Genomic DNA, 12,787 nt, shown 5'->3' with positions numbered 1-12,787 from the left:
AAACAGATTTTCAAAGCAGATTGCTGCCTAGAATAGCTTTGCTAGACAACTCTATAAATAGTTAGTGACTTTTAAAATACAACATTACGGGTTTTTACAGATGAAATAAATAAAAGGGAGGATAAATACTGCATTCACTGTGATGATGAGTAAGTGCTTATACAGCATGTACTGTTTTTCTTTTCTAGAGCCCTTACTATTTTCCAGCCAATGCTGGAAAACAAGGCTGCTGCTGTAGCTTGTGTAGTACAAGAGAGGCTTTTTGGTCAGCATTGTTTAATGAGTTATTTTTATCTTGAGTACTAGCTTCCAAGTGTCTCATTTTCAGTACTTGTTATTAATGGCAATGTCTGGAAAGCCCACATGAAATACAATCCCTCTCTGGAGGAGTCAGTGTCCTTTTAAGCTAGAGTGCTGGGGAAAACGGAAGAACAAGAAACTCTGCCAGAGTATATTTTCAGATACAGAGGAAGCTTTGGGAATGGCTGTGTAATATGCTGCTGGAACTGTATGTTTGACATGCTTTTTTAACTGCAAATGAGGAGCGTGTTCCCAGATGGTGCATTTTGCACAGGAAGGAGCTTCTGCTCTTCCCAAGGTTATTTTTTGGCTCTGTGATGGACACAAGCTTGGTGTATGAGTGATCCAAGCTGTTCATATGGCACAAAGGTTATCTGCCTGATTAGTGTTAGGTTACAGTATATCTGCAAATATAAATAGCATTTTGTCATGGAGTTTAAAGCCTTACCTGCATGTAAGCAGAACTTAATGTTGCTTGGCCTTCTCCCTACCAAGAATGTTGGGCTCTACCTTTGCTACTTGGTCTTTCCCATTTGTGAACACCATGTAATACCTGAAGTATTAAATGTGCTTTTGCCTCTCTCACTTGCACATCTCTAAAACAGTAATGCTACTGTAAATGCATGCTTCAACTTACAAAAGGCCAAGAATCCTTCTTATAGGTTTTATCATGAACTGTGGCTCATCCAAATGAGTCAGTGTCAAAAAACAAAGTATTTGGAGAGATTACTTCTGTCCTGCGGTCTCCCATTATTAAAATTCTTTGTCCAGATGGTTTCCCAGTTTCGCATTTGTTGCATTTTACTTTGAAACATTGCAGAATATCCTCCTGAAAGACTTTGAGGCAGTGACAGAAATGCTTCTTGATGGAAAAAAATTAAGGCATTGAAAGACCTGTACTATAATCCATGAATTTATGCAGCTTAATAAGTAGCAAAGAGCTAAGAAACATAATGATTGTGGCTACAAAGCCTCTTTATAGCACTGGTAAAGACATTTATCTGAAACATTCAATTCTAATCTTAGGAAGTGCTACCCCAGTACTACATCTAGTGATTGTGAGACTTATCTTAAAAAAAAAAAAAAAAGTCTCCTTAAGCCTTGGGTGGAAAAAGTTGAAGTGTTTCATAGTGGGAAAGTAATGCATTTTAAATCTGCAGAATGAATTTTTAAGAAAGATTTTGGATAGGGGGGAGTTAATTCGCACTTCTGGCAAGAAAGAAATGCTTACTAAGGTAGTAATGTTTTTTTTTCCCTTCACCTGCAGGAAGGAGTCGAAGTAAGGGTTGCCAGAATATTCAATACCTTTGGTCCTCGAATGCATATGAATGATGGTAGAGTTGTCAGTAATTTTATCCTACAAGCTCTCCAGGGAGAACCACTAACAGTAAGTAATAATTTGTCACTGACGTGAAGAGTTGTGTTCTGAATATTCTGTGCTCATGTGCTGTGATGGAGCTTGGATTTTAGAAAACACTGAGGGTTTCCCCTCTCTAAAGTTAAAATAAATAAATAAATAATGTGCAGTATATCAAGGTCATGTTTATAGAATTGTATGTGCAAAGGTGTGTTCTGTTGATTGTATTGATAATGCATCATAAGGTAGAAACAAGCTGCAATCTAGGAAAGTATTTTAGTCATCCTGAACTTGAATCTCTTGTCTGCCGCGACTCTTGTGGTCAGGTTTAGAGTACTGTGGCTTTGTACTACTTCATGTTGAGGAACTTCCTCTGTACCATTTTTGGAAGTTAGGCATCTAACTGTCTTTTTGCAAGCTTAGCCTAACTTTTCATGAGTAGCATAACGTTAAAAGCCTTCAAGCTACGTCGCATTTTAGTACGTAAAGCAGGCCAGGACTGGTTTTTGTTGCCATTGACAACAACCATTGACATGGCTCATCTATACAGCTACATTTTTCTGTTTTCAAAACAAGTTGGAACATCCAGACTGTTTGCTCGGAATGGTTCTTGGCTTTTGATAGCACTTAAACAGTTTTACAACATCAGGAGAGCAAGTGCTGGCATGAGCCAAAATTCTGCCAAAAATGCTGCTGGTAGTTTAGCAACACAGAGGGTACCTTATTTATGTCCTAATCCTGTTTGGTTTGTTACTGTAAAATAATGAGCACATATAAAATGAATGGAAGGAGATATCTTGAGACAGGGAGAGAAGTACTTTGGATTCTGAGATCAGTTGAGCTCATGGGAAAATATACAATGTATGCGACATATAGCAAAATTTTCATATGAAAATTTGTTAATGTTACCTAGATTAGAAGAGTGAAGTGCCAGGAAATCACTCAAAGTACTCTTGTTCTGATAAGCCAGTAAACTGCTAAATAGTATGTAACTGATAAAAAGCAAATAAATGACAAAAAAAGTTGCCCTTCCAGGGGATAACTGTCCTGAGACTGAGATAGTCTCCAGTAAAAGGAATGCTATAAAATGCATAATTCAGCCAGGACTTCCTGTAGGTATCTTGAAGACAATCCCAGGAGGGAAAGGATGAAAATTCTGTGGCAACTTCCACTACTGTGATTCTTGTGGAGAAAACCTGAAGCTGAACAGTGTTCAAGAAAGGAATACTGTCTTTAGGACTGTTCCCTGTCCCAAGGAATCACCTACCTTCAGCACAGTGTTTATTTTTTTGAAAGATTGGTCTTCTCTATAGTTAAGCATTTGCTTTTTAGCTTGCTGTTTGTCAGTGGTTGTTCTCTCAAGCAAATTTATTACTATTTTTTAACATACCATCAGTGGATGTTGTCAACTCTGTTACTCCTAGCTGCTGCTGAAGGCTTATTTTAGAGCAACCAGCCTGTGAGTGTTGTGCATGTCCCCTTAAGGTTGTTTTTCCCCCAGAGATTTACTTTTTTTTCTACAAAGCACTGGCAGTGTTCAGGTGTATTTGTGAAGAACGTGGTGGTAACTGTGTGATCCTGACTGAGCTGCAGATGCCAGGGCTCAGTCTGGAGCAGGTGAGAAAGCCAATGAGCCCAGTATGCTGTGCCTGTACTGACAAGAGTATTTTCAACACTGAACAGGCTAATTGCACAACCATGTGTCGTTCAGTACAGGTTGGGGAAAAAGAATCCTGCCACATAAATTTATGCCCTACCTATTGGGAAATAAGCATTTGCCAATATAATTTCTCAGGAATTCTGCTGCTTCTGTGCTGGAGGGGTGATATTAAGCGATTGGAACAAAAGGAAACATCATCTTCTAATGGTCATCAAAAATAAGTAGTCTGCTCTTAATTTTTTATTTGTCTGGAGTTTTATGTTTTGTACTGCTGAATGCTCTTGTCAGGAGACCAAGCCTGGGGTTCTTTTGGTTGAAAAATGGCACTGAAATACAATCTGTTAAAGTGTTGTACATCAACAGTAAACTCCGGTTTCCTCCTCCACCCTCCTCAGATCATGGCTAGAATGAAGTGAATTACTTTACAGCGATGCTCCATTTCTTTTCTGTACACTAGCACAGCTACTGTAGTTTGTTTGGAAATAAATGTTTTTTCAGTGCTGTAAATCTGCCTAGATTGCCTAGACTAGGGGTGTGTATTTATTAATAAAGCTTTGGGAATAGAGGATCTGTTAACAAGGCTGCCTGTATGGAAGAAACTATAGGGATGTTTCTTTTTTTTATACTTGTTCGCAGTATTCCAGATTTCATTCTTCATGTCCCAGAAACAGCTAGTTATTGATGAAAAATGCAAGGCTTTGACAGAAATACACTCTTCAAACATGAACGTTGCCAACTGCTATACAGCTAGGGTAATTAGTTGCCCAGATACTGCTTTGTTCTTTCCTTCTATCTGATGATGCCCTAGATTTGGGAGTGATTTGCAATGCTTTGTGGGATAGAAAAAATATAAGCAAAAGGCAAGTCCCTGAACCAGTCAGTCCTCTCTTAATGTGATCCTTCTGACATCAGTGCTGCAGGCAGTCCATTAGACTTCGTATCAGACTGCTCATAAAACAAAGCAAGTGCACAGGAGATTATTTTATGAATGTTTTTCTTTTCAAAACATTAAAAAATTTCATGTTGAGTTTCATTTTCTTACCAGTAAGCCATCTCCCAAAAGCCACGGGTGGAAGCTAGTTCTGTTTGTTGCAAGGCAGTAAGCAAATGGAAGCAGACAAAATGGAGTTTTTTTCTTTGAGACTTTTGTCCTTGTAGGACTTCTTTATATTCAAATATGGGTGGGTGTGTAATTGTATGATAATGGGTTATAGCATTGTACACTATCCCTATTGCTTCCAGAGTAGTATACTGGGGCATGAAGTCTTGAGCCTCTACATGACATTTAGAAAGCTTATCTAGCCTACAAAGCTCGTAAAGGGTCAGAAGATCCTTCCATCTGTTATGTTTGCTGCAATAGTGCTTGCAGTGAGCTTTTGCTGTACTTGGTCTCTGAAACATTTTTCTCATTCATAGTCTAGTTGCTCAAATTTTATTTAAAATAGTCCTCCGATCTTATATAACTAAAATTGAATGAAAGCACTAACTGGAAATTATGTGAAAACTTACTCCAGTATCAAATATGGAGTGATTATCGTGTTTTAAAATGTGCAATCCTTGGGATATTTTAGAACATCAGTAAGAAAAGTCTGGAGTCAGTGCTGTTACGTGGGAGGCAACATTAAAAGCTTTATTTTTCTTTTATAATAGCCATGCTGTCTAGACTTGATTATCAAGAAAGTAATGACGGATAAAATAAAGGATTTTGCCCAGCATCTCTGTTCCATAGGGAATAACTATCTACAAGTAAAAATGTCTGGAAATGAGAAAAGAGCTAAGGGGAGAGTTGTTTGGCTAAACAGGTCAAATAAAATGAATTATCAGCAAGGAGCAGTAGTTGAGATTCAAAAAATAAATAAAAATTTCACCCTAGTATTAACACAGAATTTGGCTGTCAGGAGTACCTACCATTGACCTCTTTGATATATAACTGAACACAAGTGTTCAGCCTCTTGGTTCAGAGTAGTAGTTCAAATGAAGTAAATTCTGTCACAAAGTGAAAGGTGTTTTTAGTTACTTGCCTTTAAAAATTACAACTTGCAAACATGGCCATCATTTCTCTTTATTGTTGAAAAGGAAGGGTTTATTAAAAGAATTTGAAAGGGGGAAACGATGCTGTGTTTTCAAGCCACGTGTGGGAGAGGTAACCACGTAGGTATGTTTGTAGAAATCATGCACAAATGGCTTAGTTCTTTAAAACATATCCAATGAGCCAAAAGAAGACAAACAGGAAGTTGTGTGCGTACATAATATGTAGTTCCCATTTGCTTTGAGAATCCATCAAGCTGTCAGCGTGCTTTTTTTGGTACCATTCTCTCAGAACGAGTTATTTGGTAAATTCTTAAAGCCTTGAGTGCTTAGAATCTTACCCAGTGTCTACTGAAATGCAAATTCTTTGAACTTGGAATCTGCCTCAGACAGCAGGCTCAATAAGGTGGATGGATGATGGCATTGTATACCAACTATAGTTTCATTCCTGTCCCCTAGGAAAACAAATATGCTTTCAAATCTATCCTTCCAGAACCATTTTCTTTTGTAGCTGATGATGATGCGTCTCCAGTCTAATTTGTGTTTTTCCCACTTAACTATGCCTGCCAATAGCTTTCAGTATCTAAGTATTCATGTTCTAGGGGTTTTAGTTCTGCATACTCTTCAGCTGTTTAAAAAAAAAAATTGTCTGATAGCATTATATACATTCTAAGTAGTTTTAATGTCTGTTTTGAATTTAAACAAAATTTGCTTGCTCCAAAGTGTCAACGTCTAAACCGAGAAAAATATTTTTAACTTCTTTACAGAGAGAGTGGTGAGGTGCTGGAACAGGCTGCCCAGAGAGGTTGTGGGTGCCCCATCCCTAGAGGTGTTCAAGGCCAGATTGGATGGGGCCCTGGGCAGCCTGGTCTATCATTAAATGGGGAGGTTGGTGGCCCTGCATGTTGAAGGGGGGTTGGAGATTCATGATCCTTGAGGCCCCTTCCAACCTGGGCTGTTCTATGGTTCTAAAAATCAGGGTGTGATTTTTTTTCCCTCCCTAATATTTTGATAAAAAAAAAGAAAAAAACAAAAAAAAACAAAAACAAAACCACACCAAACAGATGTGTGATTTGGAGAATCATGTCTACTATAAATTATTCTTTCTCCTGTTTCCCTAGATACTAACAGTTAGAAAGTAATTTGACTTTGTTATTTTTCTAATTTCTTGAAATTTTTTCATCACTTTTTTTTTTTTTAGGGACTGTGAATGTTTGGTGGTCTTTTTGAAGTTCGTTGCTGCTAAAGAGCAAACAAAAATTGCCCATCGTAACCACATCATAGTATTCTGAGGTTTGCTTTAAATATTTGGTGCTCTTTTCTGGCTGAATGCCATGCTGCAGCCTCTTTCAGTGAGCTGGGAGAGGACAAAGCACTGCTTTGTCTTACACTACTAAGAACATTCCATACGTCCAGAATTCTAGATTAATTAGTTGCATAAGAGTATACTTGCTGGAGGAATTTCCAAGAACAAAAAGACCTTCAAAGAACAGATACTTTGCCAAGAGACTGCAAATACATCTTTTTCCAATCTTGTAATGCAGAGCCTGTGTCTTGGGTGCTTCTCCCTGGCACTTCTTACTAGGATAGTGAGGAAAAGATAATTGAGCTAGAGAAGATTCTTACATTTCTGTAACTTCTCTAATTTTCATCTGATTTTAGGTCTATGGACCTGGAACTCAGACAAGAGCTTTCCAGTATGTCAGGTAAACCCTGTTTGTGCTTTCTGATACTTGTTTACTTTATTTGCTCATTCTTTGAGCTTGGTCAGTTATGAGCTTCATTTTAATCTAAGAACTATTTTCATTCTTAGACCAGCTTTACTTTCAGAAAGGAGGCACTGAAGTTTTTAAAAAATACCAAGGAATAACACATTAGTTGGTTTAGAGCTCTGAATTAAAGTATTGCGGTGTTCTCCTAAGGGCAGCCAGTGCCTGATAGGAAAGTTCTTAATGCTGCTTCGAGTCTGAACAGTTTTTAACACTCTGCATTTTAATACAATGCTGCCACCTTGTGTCCTGGGGCTGCTGTGGACAGTATTGTGCACGTCCCCTTCTAGGGGAAGGAACAAGTTGAGGGGGTATTACAGCAGGTGATGTTTGTAGCATAAGCAAGACCAGAATGTATTTTCAGTAATAAAAAGTCAGTCTGGTCCTTAGAATCTTCTGTTGTTTTGTTAGCTAAACATCAGGGCCAGACTTCTGGGTTGTTTTAATCATAATGTGCTTGGAAGTGCTGTTCTTTCGGTAGTTGGAAAGCAGTAACGGAGGTGATAGAAGCCACTCCTTTAAAGATGGTATTCTGTAATGAAAGAAATCTGGATTTGTATGTCCCAAGACATGCTGAATACTCTGTGTTATTTTTCTTTGGGGAGGTAACACCAAAACACTCTTTTTAACAAACTTGTCTTAAAATTTTCAGAAAGAGAGATGATGATTAAAATAATAAACTGAAAATCAGATGTTGGTGGTGTCATGTGGGATATGTGGGGAATGGGCATCTAATAAATGTGTGTAGGAGAGGAAAGACGAAGTGTTTTTTTTTCGAGTAACTTTGGTGTTGTTTTTTTTTCACTTTCCTCAATATGCTCGGAGGGATTGTAGCCAGTATATCTCAAACCCTGTAAAACTAACCTTCATTTCAATGTATCTTTCGACTGGGACTGTGTAGCAAAAAGCTATGGAGACATGCAGTCATTTAAAAATCTGCTGTAAATCTTATTTCAGCCTTTCTCAGTTGACTAATCTGCTTTAACGGAGCTCTGGGGAGGCAGGTCTCCTTTTAGAGGAGAGCATTATTTATGGGGAAGTGAAAATTGCCTCAATCTGTTCTCTTTTTATAGTGATCTTGTGAATGGGTTGGTGGCGTTGATGAACAGCAATGTCAGCAGTCCTGTCAACTTGGTGAGTATGAGTGCTTCACTCTATTGAGTTTACTGTGCAGTAATCAACTTCACCTGTGTTTTCCTTCTTGTCACTGATGCTAATTTCTAGAAGAACTAAACAGAATGAAAAATCTCTTTAACCCTGCATTTTTTTTGTAAGTGAGAAGATTAAGCACCTAGGTGTTAAGATATGATAGTTTCAAGAACATGAGAAATTTTTTAGAGTTTTTTGCTTGTATTAATAGAAAGATTCATGTAATTAGAATATGAAATAGAAAAGAAAAGGATCAGGATGCAAAATACACCAATTATTTTTTTAACTACAATGAGCACTGAAAGGGATACTTAGCTCTGAATAAATAGAAATCACTTATACTGTCTTTGATTGGAAGAAAATGGGTTTATTTTCGATTGGGTAATTTTCTAATATTGATTGTGATTCTTACAACTTACCTTTTCCAATAAGGTTTTTACTTTGTCCCATTTGCTATCACCTTACCTTCAGCAGTGAGTGTAAGAATAGGAAAAGGCTGCACATGCCAGATCATTTCTTTGTATGTCAACTTTTGCCAAATCAAGTACTCAACTCTGCAGGGCAGTTCACTAGTTGTTTTTTTTTTTTTCCTTTCTTTCTTTTTTGTGGCTGTAAGTTTGTTTCTGTGTTTCTATCTGAATGCTGATATTTTAAAATCCATCACATGTTTTGCCTCCGGAAAACTAAGCATTTAGATTTGTGTGTAGATAAATGTTCAGCTGTAGGTCAAACAAGATGTAGTAAGAGCCATATTAAAACAAGGAATGCGAGGGATGGAGGAAATTGAGTCTGGAGATGAGCTAATGCTAGCAGGAAGCTTTCAACATTTTATTCTGAAATGCTGAGATTGTTTTTCATGTGCAAGTTTGCTGAAAAAATGTGAGTTAAGAAAGGAAATATTGTATAGGAAAGCAGGTAGCCTGTATATGTATTGGTAAATTTGGAAGTAATCAACTACTGCAAAATTGGTTGAACTTAGTGTACTTATATATATGAAGTCTTTATTATATCATCTGTCCTCAGCTCATCAAAGTTGTTGTGTACAGACTGAACTGATGATGTGGTTGTGTGCACTGCTGAATTGGGGTGTGTAATTTTATTGTGATTAAGGGATGCATTTTATTTATTTATTCTTTACATAATGGTTTTTGGATACCCCCCACATCACACCGAATTATTTTCATCTGAGTAGAAATGAGGATGAGGTATAATATTGAGTTTTTTCAGTTTAACATCACTGTATTAGAACTGTCTAAAGAGCTAACACGTTATAAATTATTATTGTAAAGAGTATTCCTTTCCATTTCTAGGGAAACCCAGAAGAGCACACAATCCTAGAGTTCGCCCAGTTAATCAAAAAACTTGTTGGTGAGTATAAGAAATAATTCTTCAGTGGATCTTATGAAGTACTTATTGTCGTTAGATGATTTTGTCTTGATTAGTATATGTATTACATAGATAATTTAATTGGTCTTTGAATTTCTTAATAACTTTAAAGTTAATTGTATCCTGGCCATATAATTAAATATTGATCAGATAATCCAAATCCTCCGAGCTCATAAAAAACTGCATGAACAGTCAAATGAATACATTCTTTCAGTGTATCTGCATGATTTATGTCAGTAATTTTATATAATGTTTATGCAAGTTACTAGATAATTACCTGAAAGTGAAGTTTTCCTCACTGCATGCTGTAAAAACATCTTACATAATATCCTAGCTGAAATACAGATACTGTAGCAAGGTGATTCTTCACAATGATGCAGGCTGTTCTCCTTCAATTACCATTAAAAAGCTTCATGCTGTGGTGCCAGTCTTTCTCTACTCTTCTTTGATCTACCAGTGATTCCTGCAAGGGCTGCCAGCAACTCCCTTGAATGTGGCTTGGAAGAAAACACTCTGACTTCCTCTTTTTCTGATATCTTAGCACTTCAGAGCCCTCAAGAATGGAAGTAAATAGCTGTGCACAGTCTTGTAATGTGGCTTCCTCATGAGATGAAACATGCTGGTGCCCTTAGCTGAGGATTTTAGTCTGTAGATTCCATGAGTGCTTCTGAGAGATCTGTAAAAAGTGGCTGAAAAAGACAAGTTCAGACATACAGTACAGAAGTTGATGCATGTGGTGTTTCAAATAGAGAACCATCCCCACTGAAAAACATCTGTAAATCCACAGTTCAGGGAAGGGATTGAAAAACACAGCACCAAACCCATCTGGCAGATAAAATAATCGTTACCTTGTCTGTTTGTTCACAAACAACTTGACCTGTTTCAGTCTGCCTGGAGAGGCAATTTAGTTCTACATCCATAAAATCTCACAGTAAGATAGCATATAAACTGGTAGCTAGTTTAGATTAGATAAACTATCCTGTGCGTTTTCATGAGGGAAGACAAGTACTATGGGTACTTAACAGTCAGACTGAAAAGTATGGGCAAAGAACAAGTGAAGTCCTTTTGCAATGGAAAAACACTAACAAAAATGCAGAACTGCTGAAACTGACAAGGATCTCAGTGTTGCTCTGGCCCAAGTCCTGCTCAAGCAGGGCTGCCCAGAGCAGGGTGTCCAGGGACATGTCCATGCATCTTCTGAAGATCTCCAAGGAGGTGACTGCAAAGCCTCTGAGCAGCCTGTGCCAGTGCTCTGTTGCCCACACACTGCAGAAGTGTTTCCCTGGTGTTCAGAGGGAAACTCCTGTCCCAGTTTGTGCCTGTTGCCTTTGTCTTGGCACTGGGCCCCACTGAAAAGGGCCTGGCTCTGTCTCTTGGTGCTCTCCCTTTGGGGATACACGTAGACTGTAGAAATTTACCTTGTAGCTTCTCTTTTTAGGCTGAACAGTCCCAGCTCTCAGCCCCTCCTCACAGGACAGGTACTTCAGACCCTTGGTCTCTTTCATAGTTTCTTTTTTGGACCGTCTCCAGCATGTCCATGTCCCTCTTGGACTGGTGGACCCACATCTGGACATAGTACTGAGTGGAGAGGAAGGACCTCTCTTGACCTGCTGGTAGTACTTTGCCTAATGCAGTGAATACCATTGTCCTTTTTTGTTCAACTTGGTGTCCAGCAGCACTTTCAGGTTCTTTCCTGCCAGGCTACTTTCCAGCATGCCCTGATACTTGAGGTTATTCCTCCGCAGGTACAGAACTCTGTAATTCCATTTGTTGAACTTCGTGAGGTTTCTGGCAGGCCATTTTCTCCAGTGTGTCAGGATCTCTCTGGATGGCAACATGGCCTTGGTACTGGTGTACCAGCCACTCACATTGGCCCAGTGTTGACTTCTGGGATACATCAGTAGAGTAGGCCTTCAGCTGGTCTTTGTGTCACTCATCACCACCATCTGGACCTGGCTACTTAGCGGTACATCAACAGCTTGAGTAGATGAATTTCATGAAAGACAGTGTCAGAAACCTTGCTGAAGTCAATAATATCCACTGCTCTCCCGTTTGTCTACAGAGATGGTTGCTTCATCAGAGAATGTTATTTAAGTGCTTAACATTACTTCCCTTTGTGAATGCATGCTGAAATCTTCATGAAATGTTTTGTGATCCATGCTGTTCTAGGACAGCTGGTTTACTCAGCTGTTGTGTGCAATACAGATGCATGGATTGCTTTTCAGTGTTGGAATTATGATGCAGAAACTTCAGAATCACCTAATGTTTCAGTAGTAGAAAAGACTAAGTGCAGCATGTGGTGAGTTGCAGATAATAACGCACAGCCTCTTGTTTGATAGGCAGTGGGAGTGAAATCCAGTTTCTCTCAGAAGCACAGGATGACCCTCAGAAACGAAAACCTGACATCAGAAAAGCCAAGTTGTTACTTGGATGGGAACCTGTGGTATGTACAGCTACGTTACTGTTGTTGTGCCCAAAAACATGGGGAGGACCACATAGCAATGATATCTTTCAGTTTTCAAAGTATCTGCTTATTACTATCTCCAAGACAGTTCTAAGTGCCTAGAGTCTCTCGTACTGTTGCACTAGCTTATGATTCAGGAACTTCTGGATAAGATTGCATGGCTTCATGCCACACAGGAGTACAGATCAGTACTGGCATGTGTGACAAACTTAAGTTGAAAACATTTTTTTATAGGCTTTTCAACTTTTTCACATGCATATTATGATGTGGCTACCTTTCTGTAAGCCTGTTGAATTCTTTGAAGGATGTGGTACATAGTTAAAAGAGCCTAGTGACTTTGCTGTTGCTGCTGCTTAGTTCCTGTTTTGCTGTGGTGACATGCATTATAAAAGGAAAAAAAATTCTTTTTAGCTGAATTAAAATCTTTTTAGAAAGATCTATGGAATAAGACTATTTTTAAGGTGATTAATAACAATGTTGCAACCAAAATGTTAATTTGGATTGCCTGTAGGGAGGAATATGACAGCAGAATTTTCTGTTTTGTTGTAGCTCATTTAAAGGGAACTGTGTGAAACTCAGGCAAGGCAAAATGTGAACCTCATCAGAGAGAGCTGATACTTCTTTGTGTGTTTTTTTTTTTTTTTCTGGTGGACTGAGCCAAACTAGAATCTGTT

General features: G+C 38.4%; 1 protein-coding gene across 1 annotated transcript in view; it reads left to right on the top strand.

Annotated features, from left to right (window-relative positions):
- UXS1 (UDP-glucuronate decarboxylase 1) overlaps window positions 1-12,787 on the top strand; it is a 56,218-nt gene that overhangs the window by 41,290 nt on the left and 2,141 nt on the right. The window contains exons 10-14 of the mRNA XM_031605170.2: window positions 1,568-1,687; window positions 7,008-7,051; window positions 8,188-8,248; window positions 9,574-9,631; window positions 11,989-12,092. Of these exons, the coding sequence (XP_031461030.1) occupies window positions 1,568-1,687; window positions 7,008-7,051; window positions 8,188-8,248; window positions 9,574-9,631; window positions 11,989-12,092 (387 nt within the window). The remainder of the gene's footprint in view (window positions 1-1,567; window positions 1,688-7,007; window positions 7,052-8,187; window positions 8,249-9,573; window positions 9,632-11,988; window positions 12,093-12,787) is intronic.

The sequence above is a fragment of the Phasianus colchicus genome, chromosome 1 (assembly GCF_987193195.1).
Source record: "Phasianus colchicus chromosome 1, bPhaCol1.hap1.1, whole genome shotgun sequence".
Lineage (NCBI taxonomy): Eukaryota > Metazoa > Chordata > Aves > Galliformes > Phasianidae > Phasianus > Phasianus colchicus.
Note: the sequence above shows the minus strand (reverse complement) of the source record. Positions and strands in the feature narration are given on the sequence as shown.